The 21,186-nt window shown below is 44.1% G+C and overlaps 1 protein-coding gene across 1 annotated transcript in view; it reads right to left on the bottom strand.

The window, feature by feature from the left end:
• Window positions 1-7,283: 7,283 nt before the first annotated feature.
• Window positions 7,284-21,186, bottom strand: part of LOC119431686 (KH domain-containing, RNA-binding, signal transduction-associated protein 2-like) — a 40,158-nt gene continuing 26,255 nt past the window's right edge. The window contains exons 5-8 of the mRNA XM_037699165.2: window positions 19,392-19,775; window positions 15,910-15,980; window positions 15,292-15,365; window positions 7,284-13,592 (exon numbers count right to left, since the gene is read on the bottom strand). Coding sequence (XP_037555093.1) covers window positions 13,477-13,592; window positions 15,292-15,365; window positions 15,910-15,980; window positions 19,392-19,775 — 645 coding nt within the window. The 3' untranslated portion in view covers window positions 7,284-13,476. The remainder of the gene's footprint in view (window positions 13,593-15,291; window positions 15,366-15,909; window positions 15,981-19,391; window positions 19,776-21,186) is intronic.

Genomic DNA, 21,186 nt, shown 5'->3' with positions numbered 1-21,186 from the left:
CGTGACCAGGCCTACTTTGCTTCGCTTTGAAGCTATGTTGTCAACGGCGCTTCAAGAAGAACCGCCAACGCTCACAATAAACATTTTTTTGTTACCGTTGTTACCAATTTTCCAATTCCTTGCCATAATTTTACACAAAAAAGGAAATATGCTGATGTCCGCGGCCCCATCTGTAGGGACACGTGCTCAGCCGAGCTGGTTCGCCATACACTGCTGAACTTCGCTTGTGTCGCAGCTTTAGTTCGTGCTGGCCATTTGACACTGGCTATCGCTTGCCAGATCTGATGCGATTTAGCCAAAACTTCATTCTAGCTGTCATTATTTTGCTTGGAAAAGAAGCAGTAGTAAATTTTTGTGAACGTGGTGCTGACATGCTCTGGCCGATCGTCCCGGCATGTCGGGACCTGGCGCTGATATATATATATATATATATATATATATATATATATATATATATATATCAGCCATAACGTTTTCAAGTACTGTGCAGCACTTTCCGGATTTGCAATGCTCTGCAATAACATATTACTTCATAGAAACAAAGAAAAGAAGAAAAAAACGTCCTTGCAACATTTAGGTGCACATCAGTATGTCGTATGGGAATACGCGATTTATTACGTCAACACAAAGCTCAAATTCAAACACAGGCAGAGTGCTCAGCGATTGAAACGTGATAATTGGACCAAATGGCGGCCAGAGCTTTGTGCGTTATTGGTGAGCACTGGGATATTGCTGAGAGGCAGAACGCATGCCACAATGCATCATGAACACCCTAAGTCTCATGTGATACAAAAATGCATCAGCTCGGTGTCCCCAGCGCCCACGGGTGGCAAAAAGAGTGCCGGGCAGCCAAACGCTCAATAGCTACGCACTGTACATCATGAATACCACCGCTATAAAGACATGGTGTCGTAATTTGGGAATGTCACGCTTGAATGCGCGACACCTTTGGCAATCAATTTCAACGCGGTGCATGTTTTCAAGTGTGAAAAAAAAAGATTACAAACAGCGCACTTTCTGTCATCGTTATTTACCTTTACCCCTTACCCCCACACAAGGTAGTTAGGGGTTTATGACTGGCTCTTCTCCCCGTCTTTCTTTCTTGCTTGCTTGCTCTCGAGAGTGGCTCGTACCCACTATGGTGGATTGGCCAAGAATCGGGTGATTAAAGGAAGACAATTATTGGAGCCTAATGAGGATCACTGTTAAAACTTTTGAATAACTAAAGGAATTTATTCATATAAAATTTAAGAATTTAGCAAGGAAATCGTCCTGATTCAATTATATACCCCACAACGGCTACACCAACATCCCTATGACAATGTTCGAGAGAAGAGGCACCAAAGGATAGATTATTGGGTATCGTAATATTCAATCCAGCACTGTGAAATTTTTCTTCTAAAGCGTGTTTTCTTAATGAGGAAAAACGGCGGCATGACAGGAAGGAGCGTTCTATTGTTTCGTCTTCACCCCAGTATCAGCACAAGGAGGAGTGCGCCAGGCCTGATCGATGCAGATAAAAGTTTAATGTAGGAATGCGACATCTGAATTTGGTAAATAGGACTTCAAGTTTTCTATTATGGCAGAATTGTAAGTTCCAAGGAAACAGGAGGTGATGATAATCAGTTAGATTTATTAATCGCAGGTTTCAGGAGTCTTGCATGGATGCCCATCTCCTGAACCTAGCCGCGGTTGTGTAAGCTGATACAGGAAGAATCGGAAGGATTGAACCACTAAGGGCCGCTCTCGCTAAGCTGTCAGCTAATTTATTGATAACTAATCCTTTGTGACCAGGCACCCATACCAATCTAATTAGTTTTAAGTTAGAATGTATTAAAGTGTTAGTTAGAAGGTATTGAAATGCACGTGAAGCTTGCGAGCCACTATTTGCAGTGAGAGCTGAACATAATGACAAAGAATTCGTTACTATTACAACTTCCGAGATTGATGAATGCACCCCGTCTTTCCTGGTCGATTTCTCTTCTTTTCTATGTGTAACCCTGAGACTCAGGTAGGGACCGCAAGTCCCTGTGGCATGGGCAGTATTACCTTTTTGTGCCCCTTTGTGCCTGGGAAAAACGCAAATAAATGCAAATAAAGTATTGGTGTTGGCATGGACTGGTGCATGTAAACAAATACAAACTTAGAAGTGCATGGTGTTCACACAGACAAGATAAGCTTTTTTGACGGCCACAGCCTGTTCAGATTAAAAATTTTAATATTTATGTGGGTTCCAGCAATGCGTTTATTGAAGACTGTTTAGCGGAAAGGCAAATTCGGTTAACTATCGGGCACAGGCGTCATGTCATGTTTTCATTCCTCCCGAGAACTACAAGAAAGACATGAAAGCTTTCGCAAAATGCGCGTGCGCAGCAGGCATGGTGAGATTTATTTGCAGCAGAATGCGACAGCCACTGAGTCGCCTTGGAGGTTTTATGAAAAGAAATTGAATTCAGAAGGCGCAATTGGTAAGATACAGTGATCAGATAAATGAGACATAGCGGGAACAAACCGTAAACTTCATAAGCACCGTATCTGGCAAAAGCGTGAAATCACCGAAACGAGAGAAAAATCAGAAAGGAGAGGAGTTGAGTGACTGCATATTTACGTGGTAAGAGGTACGGGATCAAAAGCAGAACAAAAAATGCATTCTGCAGAGCAAATGAAACACACTCAACGTGAATGATCAACATATTAGTCAGAGATATCTTGAAATTATTGAAAAGACAATGATTATTTCAATATTTCGTTTACTAAGTAATTTATTTATTATAAATTTCTATGAAATGTGTATCGCTCTTCGGCCTCTAAGGGGTAGTGGGTTTGGGCAAACAGGAGATGGCAACAGGGTCAACTATCACGAAATCTTCTTTCAGAGGTTTTACACCAGACCAACGAGCCTTAATTTTTCGTTTTTAATAAAAGTTATTTTCCTAAGGACGCTCAATGATCACCACAGGTACCGCTCGACGCGATCAGCTTCCTTAATAAACGATGTGACTAAACGACAGGACAGCGAAGAGAATCAGGTCGTCCATTGTAACCCTATCCGCAGTTCTTCAAATTTCATGCATTCCTTCGTGTTATCGCCGCTTGTGCTTTTGCATTTATGCGTGAAGTCTTGGAATACGGCCTCTCCTTTCTTGCTTACCGCTGGAATCTCCAATCTCCAGGCTTGTGAACTGTGGGGTAACTATTTTCTGGAAGCACGGATGCGTCGAAAGCAGGCAAAACTCAACTTTCAAGGAGAAGGTTCCGAATTATTCACGTATCACCGACTATAGTAAACGTTATTATTCACACCACTGCGCCACGAGTCGAGCAGGGCGCTTTAATATAAATTTTTAGGATGTCAACACGTGTAGAAACACACCTTCAAATTCTTGATAGCGCGCTTGTGTTATGAAATATTTTATTGTTGGTACGTCTCTGCCCTACAAATCTGTGCACTGTGGGCAATGAGAAGCAGAAATGTGGCCATCTGAGAACTCGGTTGTGAATGTGTTTTGAAACTGCATAAATGTTATGATCATTACAATTATATACTGCAAATATTTACTTATGCAGTTAAAGTCGAAGGTGCTAAAGGGATTCTACGGCTGAATTTCATTGGACATTTTTCCCCCCATGCATGCGCGTTTCTCATGGCGCAGTGTACAGGGTGTTTCATGTAACTTGAACCGAGGGAATAAAAGAGTGGTTACCCGCAGCTGAATGAAACCAATCACATATGGTTTGCCGTCACGTGGCGCTCCTTAGAGTATATTTTTATATTCCGCTTAATTAGTTCATTAACTAAGATCAATTATGAAAATTCACATTAACTTTATAGTTAAGTGCGTTTCATTACGTCAGCGCCTCTTGTATTTTTTCAATGCCAGTGCAAACGCTCGCTCATCAATGGGAGCCGTTGGTCCGCCTTAGTTCAGTGAGTTGCCAGGATGTGACGCTGCCCAGAGGGTACGACTGTTTGCGTCACGCGTGCGTCTGAGCGCGCGCCGCTGCCGTTCCGGAGGAGATGCGGTAGACGCTTCACGCGTCTGTCAGGATTACTTCCTCTGACTTCCGTCGTGAGGCGCCACCAAGAGGATACTCTCCCCCACGACTGTAAAGCAGGCGCGAGCGCTAGCCGACGGGGGAGAGTAGCAAAGGGCGATCGGAGAGGGTGGTGAACCGTTGGATCGGCCACATATGGCTGACATCGAAAAAACAGAGGACGCGCTGGTTACGTTGTACAGGGGATTCGGAAATTACTGATCCAATTTTTTTGTGGCAACGTACATGTTGGCTGGTAATTTTTTTTGGCGTTTACTGAAAGCCCGCGCAGTATGAAAAAGTCGCAGTCTCGCCGAAAAAACGACGCATCGATTGCGATAGTAAATTAGTAGACAGCTATACGAAGTAACAGTACCATTTTTATAAGCCGTGTAAACTTGTAATCATCCGCTGACTGACTAAATTGACAAGCATGGTGTCACGCACGCACAAGCAAACATGAACTCATCTCACTGGATGACCGCGCAAACTCGCTCTCAGAACGCTGGAGTGAGGAAGCATAGCAAGAGCAGCGAGCGAATTGACCGTTACGCTGCCTCTCGCTTCAACGCGAACCAAGCGGCGAAAACGGAGCGCACAGGAAGCTATTAGGACTCGGTGTACGTTGTCCCCCTATCTTTCCCCCAGATAAAGCCTGCGCGGCCGCACGCGGCCGCGCCGTACGCAGCAACCGCCGTAGTAGGACCCCCCCCCCCTCCCCTCCCCTCCTCCCTCGTTTCCCCCCAGTGCCTTGCGTGCGACTGGAGACGGTGCGCTTTCTCCCCACTTCCCTCCGTCGCGCGCGCGAGACTGAGCCGCCGTAGTCTGCTCACGTTCGCTCTCTTTCACTCACACATACAACATACGGCGCGCGGCGATGGTGTTGTCACCCTTGGACTTTGAACGGAACAGCACGTCGATGGCGACGACGACGGCAGAAATGCGCCATGAGTGTCTTTATAATTGCGACCGCAATAAAAGTAAACTGTTCACAAGTGACATCCGATTTAAATTAGAAATCGGTGCCGCATCTTTGGAGATGGTCGCCAAACGCATGACATTTGCTCAGCGGCATGACCAATACTTTATTGCCTATTACTCGCACTTCAAAACTTTCCCTAGTTACGCGAATGGCTGCGATGCCGGGTTTCTTCGTGGCCGATGACATTTCTGAGCGGATAGATTGAGAATGGGGCGCAATTTCAGGGGAGGAGAATGACCAATCGCCGTGCTCGGAACAGGCATCTTCCTCTCGGGCGGTCCTCTTCGGCTCTGGCTGGGGCGGAAAAGGGCACCGGTGGTGCGAAAAGAGGGCTTTTCATGCCACCACTCCCTCATATATCGAACCGGCTTGTATTGTCCCTTTTCGCGGAGCAGTTTGTTTCAGAGAAACGAGATGGCGCTCACGGCGGCGCGCCATACCTCTCCTCAGCGACCGCGCACGAATACGAAACCATTACCGCTTCTACCTTGCTTCTGTGCAATCAGCTGTCTGAAATGCAAATGAGTTTTCGCTAACACACTGTGCTTCAATCATGCTAGATTGAATCACGTGGATTGAAAACGTGTCCAGTAGTTGGCTGCAAAAATAGTGACCGGAATGTTAAGGAATAGAATGAATCTGTGTGGCCAAGTTCGCGGACCGCTGCTGCAACTGTCCGAACGTGTTACCGGCACCTCGTGATGTACGGCTTTCCTCAAGGATACAGAAATTTGCTCATCCCCCAGCCTTGTATCGCTAACCTTCATAGAAAGGGCTTCATCTCCAGAACGTCGGCAAGAGTGAGTACCGCTCGTTAAACAATGATAACGGGAGCAGCGCCACCTTCTGTCATATATATAGTAGGTTTCGCCGAACCAGTGCGGAAACTTACACCCACTTTTTCGCCAACGTGTCAAGAATAAGTGAATGGGTGCACACTTGAATATATGCGCACTGTATACGCACAATAAATGACGGACTGCACCTATGGCGCACGAATGGTCGAAGCTGAATGTTTCGTGACGGTCCACAAGAGTAAGCGAGTTACTAGCTGTAATATATATTTGCTACAAGGTATTACAATGTACAAAACAGCTACGTTTCAAGCATTGTGCGCAGCAAGAACAAATCTATCGGAACTTACCCCACCCGCGAGCGATTAGGCAGAAAATAATCAGATAGTAGCCGCACCGAGGAACTTCACTGAGTCAGAAACTGACAAGCCACTGCTTCAAAATATTTGCCGAATAAAGAACAAAGAGCAAAACACATTAACCCTGACTGAATTTATAATAGGAAAGCTGGGATAGCTTAGAATACATATTTAGCCCCACATTTAGAACAAGCACCATATACGCAGCTTGCGCCGTTTGGACATCGCTTAATCAGCTCCGAAGCTGATTGTTCTCTGAAGCTGTGATGAAAGCTTCGTGTGGTCCACTTAGTCACCGTCTACGATAGTTCCGAAAACAGAGGTTTTCTAAGCCGCGCCGGCGTCATACACTTCCATTGTAAACAAGGCGGCAACGGAGGAAGTTGAGGCAAGCAATGGACGCGTCACCACGTGACCAAACATGGCAGCGCCCATGGGATTGCCGCGAAAAGGGTCAATAGCCACCTATTAGCTACCGCTGCAAATGTTCTGCTTAACGGCTCTGTTCTATACATTAGAACTACGCAATGAAACACCAAACACTACTGAAATTTCCTCATTGCAACTACTTCAAGCTGTCAAGCGCATCATTTCTTTATTGAAGCCAATAGCTTTCTAAAAGATTCGCCGTTCACCTTGCCGTTTGCTTCACCAGCCTTTTCTCGCCTATGAAAAAAAAAGTCGTGCATTGTATTAAAATTTACTTTAAACGTGGCGTTGTAAAAAGTTCCACCCAAGCGTTTCCTCACCAAAGAAAAGCTGGAAGACCGAAGACATGACTGAGTCCAAATGTTGGCGTTCGCGTTCAGCTATTTACTTGCATTGACAATCCCCGTCAATGTGTTTTTTTTTTCGTTCTTTCTCACCTCAAAGACTAAATTTGAACCAAGAAGTTCGAGTGGCAAGACATCGCGATATTAGAGAGCCTTGAGTGCTAGAAATGAGGCACTCGTTATGGAGGCACATGTCGACGCTGTTCCTTAATGCAACGCTACCAAAATACAGGAGAAAGAGCTTCAATCAGTAATGGCGACGCAACACACTTGTAACTTATAACTCCAGGTTCATTACTATGTGAAAAACAGACATTCACGCATTTTCACGAGTCGTGTATACTGAGTGGCCAACAATGTCGTTTATTTCGAAACAAGTTGCAACACGTGTGTTCACTAAAATGAGGACAAAGCATAAAGTGAGACTCGCCTTCTGGGCAAACACGCAGGCAGTCATAAGCGTACAGGGCACCTCATTCACGAAACAACAACAAACAAGCTACCGTTCATCACAGCACAGGTGGTGCGCACTACGTGGACGACTCGTGCTACACAGGAACGCGGGGCAATGGGGAGCTTTACATTAGAAGACGCGGGCGGTTTACGTAGGCAAGAGCTAGGGACTACAGTACTGCGCATGCGCAGACGCCTACGTAGGTTGTCTGGGCATGCGCGATACCATTGAGCCTAGCCATTGCGCTTGCACGCCGCTTGCGTCCCCTAATCTAAAACTCTCTAATATGTACAGGGTATAAATAAAGCGCACAAACACATCCGCGGTACGCGCACATGACGTCAGCTTTCGTTGGGCCCTCAATAACCAGCATCATTGAAACAAAATAAACGCGGCTCATGGAAAAGTTCAGTGATTTATTGATTGCATGGGTTTACGTTCCCCAGGCACATGGGCTACAGCAGACGCCAAGATTCAGGAGTCCGAATCAAGTTTCATCACCTTTCAGTTAAGTAGGACGCACTTAAATTTAAGTACAGGAGTCTGCATTTCGCTGGCATTGAAATGCGGCCTCGTATGCGGGCCATCAAACCAGCGACCTTTTAATCACAGAAATACGGCATTGCCTGTTAATCCCACTGATGGGTCACAATAATGCTCTGCATTTCCTTTGTCCCCAATATACAGGCTAATTTCTATTCAATTTTCAGAAGTTAGTCTTTTCATCAATACGAATTGTTTAAAGCTGAAAACATAGACCATACAACGAAGTAGAACACCTTAGAAAGGTTTCACTTGAATACGCTCCTCTAAAGCAAGATGGCAGAGAAACCAACTGTTTGCGTCGATTGGCCAGAGCAACTGGCATTTGCATACAGTTTGCGTTGAAACGTGAGACAAAAGAGAGCACAGCTAGTTTCATAGCTCCAAGCAACATGCAGGCCATGAAACTTACGAATGCATTCTGGCCTTAGGAGTGAAAGGCTACGCAGCACGCGCATATATTCACAACTCAGATGAAGCATAGTCGTTTTGCTACGAAAGCAAAGAATGCTGGGTTTTGAAACGCCTCTGTCACTAGAATTGATAAGGTCCCCCAGACAAATCCTTCTGCAATGCTGCGCTGCCTGTAGTCCTTGGTGCACATTACGAGAGAAATATTGCTTGTGCATGGCTGTTTCATAATGCAAAGTGTAGCTTAGACTACCAGAGAAAAATGTATTGATAAGTTTTTGCCTGCTGATCTAAGCTCGTATACACAAAAATATTCTTAAGCTACAAGTGTTCGTAATAGCGGCTGCCTAACATTTATGGTGATGGACTTTCTAGTAGCGAGGCCAGCTGGCAAATGGCAAAAAGTACTTATGAATGAAAATGTCTGCACGTTCAAGCCCTGATTATTTCCGTTGTTGCAAGAACAAACGACCTCAATGAAATAATTAAAAGTTTTCGAGGCACAGTAAAAGAAGAAACTTATTCACATTGTGAAGCAGTGTCGCAACAATCAGGTCATATGTTTCACGATTTGGGATTTACATCACATGCCCAATTTATCATATTGTTTACATGCTGAACAAAGTAGGCGAGGCTAACGCTAAATTCGAGCAAGAAGATGAAAAAAACCCTGCAGTAGTTTATTTCTCTGCAAAATTTTTCATTACCTTCTCATCAGAGCTTTTCTTACATAGCGAAGCTCAAAAAGTCAGCGTGCTTAAGAATACCTTTGATATGTGTAAAATAGAACACACAATAATGCCCAATGTGATGAGAATACAATGGCTCAAGCATCATGTCCCCTTGTTTTGCACGGATTGCATTTGTGTAGCAATTCAGCACTCTAGTCACGCCTTTGAGTGCGAACCAGTTTGCCGAACATCACGGCGAGAAGAGGGAAGCAATACGTGAAATGACGGTTGGGGATAAAATCCATATAGTTATGAAAATGGGGGAAAAGGGCAAAATGTCTACATAGAGATGCAAGTTCTTTTTTAATGTCCACTGCATCCAGGGGAAAAAAACGGTAGGTGATATCTAAAAAAGAACCGTAGTCACTGTGTCCACTTCCTCGCCTTTTGAGTTAACATCGTCGAAAATACCAAAGACTTCAAAACACGGCCATTTGATTGTAAAGGCAACAGCACCATACAGAGCAACATCTACATATAGCCAAGCTTCTTATTCAAAGTGAAATGTTTCCATAGATGGATTACCTGTGCTACATTGTGGCTTTCGAAGTGTCCCTTCTCGAGGTATTGAATGAAGTACAGCTCCCTACAGAGGATTCGCGAGAGTTTAACTCCAGTGTCCTCTCGATAACACAGTGGTGTTAAGCAAAGGGCGCTGCTGCTAAGACAACATTATGTGGCCAACATGGCGCCCTGTGAAAGTGTAGCAGGCAAAGAGAAAAGCACCTACTTGTAACACAAAGTTTAGAGAATCCTAAGCAGGTTTAGGCTAACTACAAAAAACATCAACCAAGAATACCAAGAACTTCAACATTACAAAGCGCAAACAATTTACACTTTCCATTCCTGTTATCCTGGGAATGGGGTCATCACGCACTATCCAATGGTATTTATTTAGGTAACTGCACAATCGCAACACTGTTCATAATTTCAATATATAAATTACAATCTAAGATGCATTTCAAAACATGTTCCAAAGTAATAATATCATTCAATTGCCACATACCTAACGCAATACTAAACAATATCTAAGCAAAATAACTCCACTGGCAAGTTAGCAGTAAATGCGAGAGAAATGCGTCAGCGTTATATCTTTGAGGTCCTGGATCTACGATTTAAACATGTTCACCACATTGCAAAGTGTTGTTCATGAGCTCACTTTATACACTTCCTGCCTCTTCGAGTAGCGAAGTGCAAATGATGGTGTTCCGAAGCAGACCACCATCATACACTTTTCTACACTTTCACACTTCCTAACACTAATGCAATAATAAATGCATAATAAATGCAACGTACTGAGGAAACTTCATCAGCGGACACTAGACAAATACAAAAAGCCTCACTGACCGCTACGACCTACAGCCTATATAAGTGTTCAAAGAGCATGACGCCAATGCTTTGGCAATCCGAAATAATACGCTGCCGGTGCTGACCTGCGACAAATTAAACACACACAAAGCTCCTGCTTTAACACTCAGAGGGACTAGCATATGTGAGGACCACAGCAAGAAATAAACTACTCAAACAGCCAGTGGTCACACTTTTCACACTTCACACGGTAGCACGCTCGGCGTCAATTGTTTTAGGCTCACAGGTTCGGCCAAAAAGATTTGTTTCAGCTCAGTTGGCCTATTGAGCTTCTAAATGCATTTCTCAAACTAGGCAATCTACAGAGTAATAGAACAAATTTAACATTTTATCGGATAATGCGCCTTGTACTGTTCTTACACCCACATTACATTGAGTCCAAAAAAGTCAAGCATTGATATGTTTCCCAGGTAAACGGGTTCATATAATACACACATACTGTTTGAAACAAGCACATCTGCTAAAGTAGGTGGCGGTCAATGGCCAAAGCAAAATATATAAAAGAATACACAAGAAAGTCCTTAGAGGACTTATTGCACTGACACTTGCACTGTTACTTCTTGAATTTGAATTTTGATGGTGTACATGGCTATATGTTCCAAGCTGGATGAGCAGTCGCTGGGATAAGCAAGTACTGCACAAGAAGCATCGAACTGCATGCCTTGATACCAGCTCGGTGTCCACGACTGAGATTATCAGCATGAGCAGCAACAATGCTCATGTTGCTTACGAGTGCACGGTGTGAGTGCTATTGAAAAACAAAGGGTCAACGAAGAGCTCCGTCAGCTTTTCCCGAGACACTGTGTTCTTCGTACCTAAAACTCCCACACCAACCTAACACAAATTGACAACTGTAAAGAAAACACGAAAAAAAAACATTCAACTTCAAAGATTCAGCGAATGATCCAGGGCCACAACTATGACTCCTCAGAGGAAAAAATTGTTTAAGGCTGTTTCCAGCCAATTAATTAAAGACGGTGACCCTATTGAACATGGAGACACAATAAAATCAAAGATACAAGTTCGGCTAGCAGGCATCTGATTAATTGCTTGAATTATCAAAATCTGCAATATAATTAATAGGAAAAATCAGAAAATGTGAGCACAGCGTGCAAATGTACTATGGCGTACCTTTGTTTTTCAAGAAAGCTGACAGGTTCACATTCTTCTCATTGTATACATCAATCTGTAAAGGCTACAAAATCTCGCTATGAATTTTGCCTTGGCCAGAGACCCCAACGTTTTCATTTATTTAGAATTTCAGTGCCTGAAATTGCAACGTTCGTATTTTTCCTGTAGTGCTTGGTTTGTCTTGCAGGTAAGTATTAAGTAGTGTTGTACACACTGACAGTAATAATTCGTCATGCACCTGACTATGCTATATATGCAAACACATGTTGCATTACTGCGTGTAGTGGAAGTATACCACCTAAAGGCATTTGTAGCTCAGCCTCAGCTATTTCATAAACAAGCAGCTTTGCCGAAATGCTTTGCTCATGGTTACCAGCCCTTGATTCGAGAAAGTAAGAACATTGGGAACGTATATTAAAATTGGAGAATGCAGTGAATAAATAGGCATTTTTAGACTACTTTGGCTATTTCATTTTTTATTCGCTTTACGTGATACTTGAGGTGAAATGTAATAGGGTCAATGACCATATAGTATGACCATAAGTTCCACACTAGTAGCAGTTCTGAAAAATAATTTACACTAAGAGCAATACTTATCCGCAATCACACTCCCACAGCTCAGCTACAATTGCTAAAGTAGAGCGTTTTCACCACGAAGCTATCTTTCAATGTAAGGAATCCAGTGCACCCTTTAGCAACAGTAACATAGCATTGTGCATGCTGAAATACTCCCATGGTTTGAATGTGGCACCATGCAACAATTGTAGTTGTGGGAAACTAAAAATACCATGATTTGACTTCACATCGCATACATCTTACAATGAAAGACACACATTACAATTGGTATGAGGGAAAATAAGATGAGAAGGGACGGACCCCTGTCAACTTTGGTATTGTATGTCTCATTTGTACAGACCAAAAATACAGACTATCACACTAGGAATAGCAGCTGTGAATCTAGCAGCCGAAGCAGTGACAACACATCGATGCTGGAGAAATGTTAAGCCGTTCTGCACGATCAATTAAATCAGAATGTAGGTAGACGTGGACACAAGGGACACAACTCTCACATTTGTGTAATACTACATTCGTGTACAAAAAGGGAGTTTAAAGGGAGATGTGATTAAAGGGGCGGTCCTACAAGTGTAAAAAACACTTTTTTTCTGGCTGCAGAGTACTTTATGGGAAGCAAGCACCATGCCTGAAGATATTTCGTAACTACATTCGAACATATAGTTGCTCGGCAGTAGGTGTACAGCATGAATTACTGATGTCTACTAGTTATAAGCTTCCTCTAAAGGTGGCATACCACTTTGGTTTAGTGGCAAAGCATTCAAACTGCTTGCAGTGCTTAAAAAAAGAAAAAAAATGTGCTGGTTCTTCGGTATGCCTTGACGGCCACTTTGAGTTGACATAAACCCCAGTCTTAACAGATGAACGGCTTACACACACCTGCACGCAATACAGCAGACTGAAAGCTGGACATTCTTCTGTTGCCGACACGATTCGCTTGCGCGTCACTGCAGTATTTACAGTAGCGAAGTGTTTGGTCGAAAGGACTCGCAGCACACGCTTGCGAACGTGTGACACACTGCCAGTAACACTGTTGTCAAGAGTTCAAAACAGGGTTCATCCAAAAGACTTTGTTCCGCGAGTAAAAGCAGTCAAATGCGGCTAACAATGCGCGCGCTCTGAAGGACTACAGTATGCACCACATTGCACCACATTCTTGCGGAGTATTAAACTCTATGCGGTAGACCTCTCAGGGACAATGAAGAAACAAACTCTGAATATGTACAGTGTGTTAGCTTTGGCCTTGGCTGCACCACGAGGGCGTCGCGCAGAGATCTACAGCGTCATCGTCGCGCAGCTGTGGAGTTCTGAAACACGGCCACTCAGAACCGCGACGGCAGTGGACCGTACGGCCGGTACAGTCTCCTTGTCATTGTCTGCGAAGGCTTCAGGCGTGCCGGCAGATGGCAGTGGGTCCGCAGTGGGGGCTCCGCCCATTCTGTGGAACAAAGCAAAGAGGCGTTGGAGTGGCAGATGCGTTATAGAAGTCGAAAAAAAAAGAAATGGAAAGGGCAAAGCCAGCCGCAGTAAGCTATGCTCAGGCCTACCTTCATGAACAAATGTATATTATTATTATTCGCTGCCTGAGCTCAATGATCGTTGGTGGCCTACAATTTATGTTTTCCTATAAGACATAGATCTTATTATTATTTATTTATTTATAGCACACTGCATAACTTCTTGCTATTGAAGCCACCTTCCGACTGAGTACAGTCATATCACTGTTGAACTGTAACCAGAGACGTAAGTGGTTAAATAATATTTAGCGGCGACAGCTATATGGTAGCTGGTTGCGAAAAACGTATTTCTTTGTTATCTGACATATATTTTTGCTGTGGAATTCACTGTAGTGCCACCATATCTCTAAAGAATTCTGACTCCACCAGATAGTTATGCCAGTTGATAAAAACTGCATGAAACAGAAGGCGTGTTGTTCAGTGAAAGGCTTCCTTGTTCCTTTGGAGCGCTCTTGATTTGGGAGTGAAAGAGAAGTGTTCCATAAGTGCTTACACAGTTTGTCTTGAAACTGCTAGTCCACAAGATATAACTGCACTACGAAAAAAGAAACATACTGATACGAGCGAATTTCCGCCTCAGGTACGCTGTTCAGGATCACTTCGGCAAAGCTTACCAAAAGAAATTTAGTAAAGTTAGCAACGCGTGGCTCTTCTAGAAATTCTGACGATCTCAAGGTTAGTTTCTATTTTCATGTCAACACCAGGTTTCTTCTTTTTTAGACTTGACAGAATTGTTAAGTCACCTGTGTCATATAGCACATATCTCCTCCTTAAGCTACATTGCTCGGAGAGGCGGACATTCTGGGATGACACCAATTTTGACGTACTTGTTCCCAAAATGTGTGACGAAATTCACTAGTGATCCAGTTATTTTCCTCTTTAGAGTCACCCTTTTCACAAGAAATCAAAATGCATAATTGACTAATTAACACAATTTCTATCATAAACAATTTAACTAAATACTTTAGGCACATATTGCAATTTACCAATTGCAGTCACTCAGGTCTTAAGGCACATTCACTTGGAACCTATTTTTAAATACCTCTAGTATTAAGACGAACGCCGTTAAATACGCTGTAAAAAGCAGTGGTACATCACTTATGCTTTTCTAAAGAAAACACCTAATTATTTATTGATGCGCAAGAGGAAAAGATAAAACAAGCAGAGCAAAGATTAAACGGTTAATCAGAAGTGCGTTCCGTTTGCTACCCCACGCGGGGTCAAGGAGTAGGGTGAGTTTAAAGAGTGAAGTAAGTGAATCACTAGTGCATTTCGTCACATATTTTGGTAACGAATGCGTCAAAATCGGTGTCTTCCCCAGAAACTGTTCAAAGTTAATAAGCCTTTAAATGGGTCTGGTTAAAATTCGCAAAATGGAAGCTTGTCCTAAAGTAAATATTTAAAAGGTAATTAGCAAAACTTTGGTCATTAATCAACTACACATTACGTTTTTTTTTGCAAATTATGTCCGTTCTATTAGAGTAACCCAGGTCAAGGAGCATAATCGCGCCATATGCCACAGCAGATACACAGACACATACATACATACATACATACATACATACATACATACATACACACACACACAAACACACACACACACACACACTAAATATTTACCTGCAAAGTCTGCGTCCGTGGCATAGCCGTTATTCTGCATCTCTTCTGCATTCGGGCGTGGGAACCCTTGCTCCCTACGAAAAGCAGGAGTGGGCAAGGTTACAGTGACCATTAGGAAGATTATTCTAGATATGTTGCTTGCGATTCAACACATACGCGTGTGCATGCAACACCACTGGTCCGGATGCCATTAAAAAAGCTGCATGCAAAGGCGTGGAACATATATTTATTGTTTTTATGGATTTATTTTTCTGCTACAACGGTTTCCTTCCATGCAGGGAACAGGAATGCAAACAATAGAACAGACATTCTGTCTATATGAGGAAACGAGCTCTCGAGACCCGGTTAAAATATGGCACAAAGTAAACACGGCACATTCGAAGCCTGGGCCTTTTGAACAGCGGCTGCTTCAAACGCGCCGCATTTCGTTCGTGTCAAGAAAAGATCAGACAGAAACGCGTATTTTTCAGCGTGGACCCACTGTGGGTTGTGTGCATGCGTGCATGCGTGTGTGTGCGCGTGTGTACTTGTGTGTGGGTGGGGGGGAGGGGGTTCACTACAGAGCATTTTGGAACATGCGGCAAAACCTGTGCGCTGCGTGCAAATTGATAAACTTACTCAATTGTAGTGAACGCCTGTTCATAAACACTGCCGTCAAAGTTGCTGTCTGGATACTCGTCTCCGTAAAGCTGCAAAGATGAGAAAAAGAAGACAGCCGACAAGGATATCAACTATTATGATACATGCAGTAGTTCTCGGTATGAAGGCACGACCAATATAAAGTGAGCGCGCTGAAAGTCTTGCGTTATTTTGATCGAGGTCGCTAGAAAAGGTTATGAATACTAAATGTGGGTTCAGTCTGTAGAAAATCGTGGCTTTTCTGGATGATAAAAACAACGATACGAACACGGCAAAATGAAGCAATAACTAAAATGTCGTTTCGGCTATCGCTAATGGAGCCTAGTTCTCAAGATAAAGGTGACATATTATGAACAGTGACAGTGGCAGTGACAGCATGACGAGGCTATGGCTTCTCGTGGCAGCGCTATCATTGCTTTAGTTATGGTTTTATTTGTGGTAGTCAGCGTGGTTCCTTTTATCTGTAGCGATGCTTCAGCTTGACCAGCTGACTTTACGTCGCATCCCGGTTTTCAAAAGCTTAACTTTCTATTAAACATAGAAGTCATGAAACTACGAGAGATATTCCGATGAGGCAATGTATTGCACTGCTCAGACGTCACCAAAGGAAAATTTACCATTCAGTTTCTTATTACGGTATATGTTTCATTTTTTATTGCGATAGCAGTTATCGGGAGTACCGCAAGGTAGTGTACTCGGACCGTTACTTTTCCTTTTGTACATTAATGATCTTGTAAATGCAGTTGACTCCAGCATTAACATCAGACTATTTGCTGACGATTGTGTTTTGTTCAGAGATATAACTTCCCATAACGATCAACTTCAACCTAACAACAACTTAAAGAACATTTCAGATTGGTGCAACATGTGGGGAATGCTCCTGAATACGGAAAAAAGTGTCGTCTTACGAATTACACGCAGAAAGAACCCACTAAAGCACACTTATAAACTAGGTTCGTCAGTCCTACAAGAGGTTACTAACTACAAATACTTGGGAGTCACCATTACTAACAATTTGTCATGGAACATTCATATTGACAACGTATGTGCATCAGCCTTTCGTAAACTATGTCTACTCCGACACAAATTAAGAAACGCCCCGGCTAGTGTAAAACTTTCGTGCTACATATCCTTTATTCGGCCCATACTTGAGTATGCATGTGTCGTCTGGGATCCCTATACTGAAGTAAACATTAACAAACTCGAAAGAATACAGAGAAAAGCAGTTCGATTTATTTTTTCCAAATTTTCGCAGTTCGATTCTCCCACGGATCTTATGCTAACAAATGATATACAGTTACTAGTGTTACGAAGAAAAAATTGCGCCTTGACTTTCTTGCGGCACTTATTAGCAATAAATTAATTATTGAGCCATCAAAAATAATAAACCTTTAACAACTAGACACACCAGGCACCACCAACCCCACACTTTAAATCCATATTTCGCACGAACTGAGGTGTTCAAATATTTCTTTTTTCCACGAACTAATAATGACTGGAACTTGATGCCGTCCCCAATTGTACCTACTACTGATTGACATGTGCTCTTTTTCTTTTTCTTGTTTTTATTCAAATGCTTATGCACACACCCTGCTTGGACATGTGCAGGGTCTGCAGTATTGTATAAACAAAAAGTAAATATGGATACTTCAAGCGGTTTTTTGCCGTTTGCGTCGCCGTCACCGTGACGTTCGCTATAAAGTCCAAGGGAGGTAAAATCGTCGCCGCGCGCCATATGTGCGAGTCAAAGCGCGCGGGGGACGCGCGCTTTCACGAAGAGCGAACGCAAGGCGGAGAGCAAACGCGACTTCTTCCGTCGCGCGGAAGGTCGTGGGGGTACAGGTGGAAGGGAGGGGGGCGACGCTGTGGTGCGCAACCAAATGCGTATCTTCCAACCGGGCGCAAGGGGAACTGGCGACTCAATCCCCGACGCGAAAGGCGGAAAGCAAGAAGGCAGGGCGGGAGAGAGGTTTCTACTCAGGAAACTGCGTACATTTGCGCAGGTGCGGGCTGTCGCGCGCATCGTATCTTGAAAGCGATCTCCACACGGCTCTGATCTTTGTATGCGCTGTGCTTTCGCCGCTCAGTTTCCGTTGAAGTGATAGACAGCACGAACCTTCGCTCGCTAAGGCGTCGCGCTTGCTCACGCCAGCATTTTGACAGTGGTTGTCTGCGGTCATCGAGTGCGATCTATTCATGTTTGCTTGTGCGCTCTGACACCACGCTTGTTAATTCAGTTAGTAAGCGAACGTGTCCAAGTTTATGCAGCCGATAAAACTACTCTCCCTACTCCGTATAGCTCTCTACGAATTTGCTATCGCAATTGATGCTTCGCCTTTCGGGCGAAACTGCGACATTTTACTTTTAAATTGTAACAGCAATAAGCTATTGCTTGCCATTACCTTCTACGAGCACCTACGTGTTTCGCACTGCACATTAACAATCAGCCTCCCGTCTTTCCATTTTCTAAGCCACCGAACCTGATGATAAAACCTTCCTAGTCAAGAGTTCTGCAATAACTCGTCTGCTCATGTAGCATATTAGAAAAAATATGAAGGCTTCTGGTTACTGAACAAATCAAAAGGTAATTGACGTTTCGAAACATGATAGGAGTTTCTTGTTCGAAGTGTCTTGTACACGTTACGTATACGTGTATATTATAAGTGTAAGTGCTGTTAGATAGCGCTTTCAATCTCTGTCTTCCTAATGTGTTCCAGATGATACCTAGGTGGCAACCTAGGCTCCCCCACACAAAACTGCAGTGCACCTGCTTTTCACTTCCGAAAGAAAGCCGAGCCGAATGCAGTCCATTTACAGCTTAATGACTTGCTCTGCTACAGTAAATGCTAGGCCAACTGTAAAATAAATATCGTTACTTGAATGTGAAGTGTTGCCTTTAGCTCAGCCCTGATATGATCACCCACAAAACTTGCCAGGTGCGCCAGGTTTCATAATAAAACTAGTGACACAAAGACGGATATGTACAGAGACAACAGCCGCATAAGACCAGCAAAACAGCTTGAAGTAACGAAAATAGGTGAAACCGATTGGTTCTTTTATATATGCAAATTGTGTGTGAATCGAACCGAGTACATAAACTTTTTTTCTTCTTAGGTTTACACTGAATACAGTTTATGCTTACGCTTTGGTGAAGTGGTGGTGCTGCTGCTGAATGTCAAATGCTGTTACTTTTCTAAGGGCACGGGTCCTTGTCAAGCACTTCTATTGCCTTCCTTCTAAAGTTTACCTATAAAGTTACACATCGAACAAACTTCGCTTTACTTCGTTTCAGTTCACAATACCTTGTTCACAAGGCAGCGTGAACACGAAACCCCGCATGATTTTCGAAACGACAATTAACCTATCGCTTTGTCAGCGACCAGAACCCTTTGCACTTTTCTTTTCAAAACATCTATCTATCAAAGCCGGGATATGATCATTGTTCAAATCTGACGACTCACGAATTCGTCAGCGCAGTCAGCCGATATGAGCTCTACGGCCGCGCCGTGCCTCAGCGCCCCAACCGCGGCCGCACGGCCCAGCGTGAGCGCCGCGGCTCGCAGCGCTCCCTTCCGCGACAGACGCACTGGCAGCACCCGGGAGCCATGCAACAGGTAGGCGGCCTTTGCAGCGGCGGCGGACACAGCTGCAGCCGTGGTCGGAGGCGCAACGACACCTCGAGCGAGGCCCGCCGCCGAGGAAGAGACCTGCAGCCCCGGCGGAAGCTGCGAGAGACCGTCGGCCGTGAGAACCAGGCCGGGCACTCCGGGATGCAGCGCAGGGTGCGTCGGAGGCGTTGGCGGCGAAGAGCGGCAGCTGGAAGTCGCTTCCTGATGCGCAGAAGCCTGCGAGAAGCGATGACCAGGAGAACAGTTAAGCAAGATGAGAGAAAGCTATATATATATATATATATATATATATATATATATATATATATATATACTGTACACGTGTACAGTATATACAGCGCTTGTGCACCGCAGCGCCCCTAGCGGTCTCCATGCACACGAGAGCTACGGACGACGGACGACGACGAGGGACAAGGCTCGGCCCTAAGGTGCTTCGCCCCTAAAAAAGAACACTGACGCAAGAACCATCGCAGGTGATTAACTAAGTTAAGCCCGGCAGGCCGTCGACAAGCTTTCACCCCCCTCATTTGCTGCAGAGGATGTTCCTTTTCTTGTGGCCTTCTATGCACCGTAGCCTAGGACGAAACTGCGCACTTCGACTACAGACGCTCGACGGACAGCGACGAGAGAAGTGGATCGCGTTGTGAAGAACTGTTATTCCTTCTGACAGCTTTTCTTCCCAACAAGAATCACTTCCCTCGTCGCAGTGCGCAGCGCGCTTGTTGTCGACGAACGTGCCCTGCAACTCTCTTATCCCACTGCTCAACCCTTGACAGTCTCCGACGCCGGCGCCCCGGCCCGGTTTTACGAGAAGGGCGCCAGTCGTGACAAAGGCAGTGGTGCAACCGGCGCATGCTCTGTTCTCCCCCTACCTACGGCGCTTTCCCGCTGCCCTTTTCCTCGGACAAGATACCCATCCACTGGTTTTAGGGTTGTTTGATATGAAGAAGACGCATGGCTTCGATATGGCTCTATTCTTTAGAGGGTGAAAAACCGGGAAACAAAGGTTAAGTTTTGTTGCACGTGTCGTGCTTGTCGGTGCTACCGTGCACATACGTGCGTTTGTGTGAGTGTCTTTGTATGCATGTATGCGTTCCTGCGTCTGCGTCCACGCGTCCATGTGAATATTTACTTTCTTTACTTCTGGGTTTGTTTAACCTTCCGGAACCGGAATACAGCTATGGGACATAATCCCTCTGCAAGGTAGTTTTTATTGTGTACTGTTATCTTACGAACGTGAAACAAACATTTTTAAATCTAAATACCACGGTGAGTTGCCAAAACCTGCGTCTCCCGGTACGTACAAAAATTTCATCATGTTTGCTACGGTAAAAACTGCATTTCATTACCTGAACGCCTAGATGGAGATGGAACAACGTGAAGCTCATTATCCCGTTGCTGTATTTCACGCAACCTCGGTGATTTCAAAACACACCTTAAGGTTGCTTTCTGACGTCTGCAACGATACAGAGGTCTAGATCAATTTAGTGTCAAATTTCTCGAAAGCGGATGACAAGAATATGAGTAAACCCCTTCTTGACAGTTACACATGCACCGTACTTCATACCCAGAAAGAATGTGCGTAATAACTTCCGAGTGAATTCCGAAAAAAAGTTGAAATCAATGT

The sequence above is a fragment of the Dermacentor silvarum genome, chromosome 10 (assembly GCF_013339745.2).
Source record: "Dermacentor silvarum isolate Dsil-2018 chromosome 10, BIME_Dsil_1.4, whole genome shotgun sequence".
Classification (NCBI taxonomy): domain Eukaryota; kingdom Metazoa; phylum Arthropoda; class Arachnida; order Ixodida; family Ixodidae; genus Dermacentor; species Dermacentor silvarum.
The sequence above is the reverse complement of the archived record's forward strand: the minus strand, read 5'-3'. Positions and strand labels throughout refer to the sequence as shown.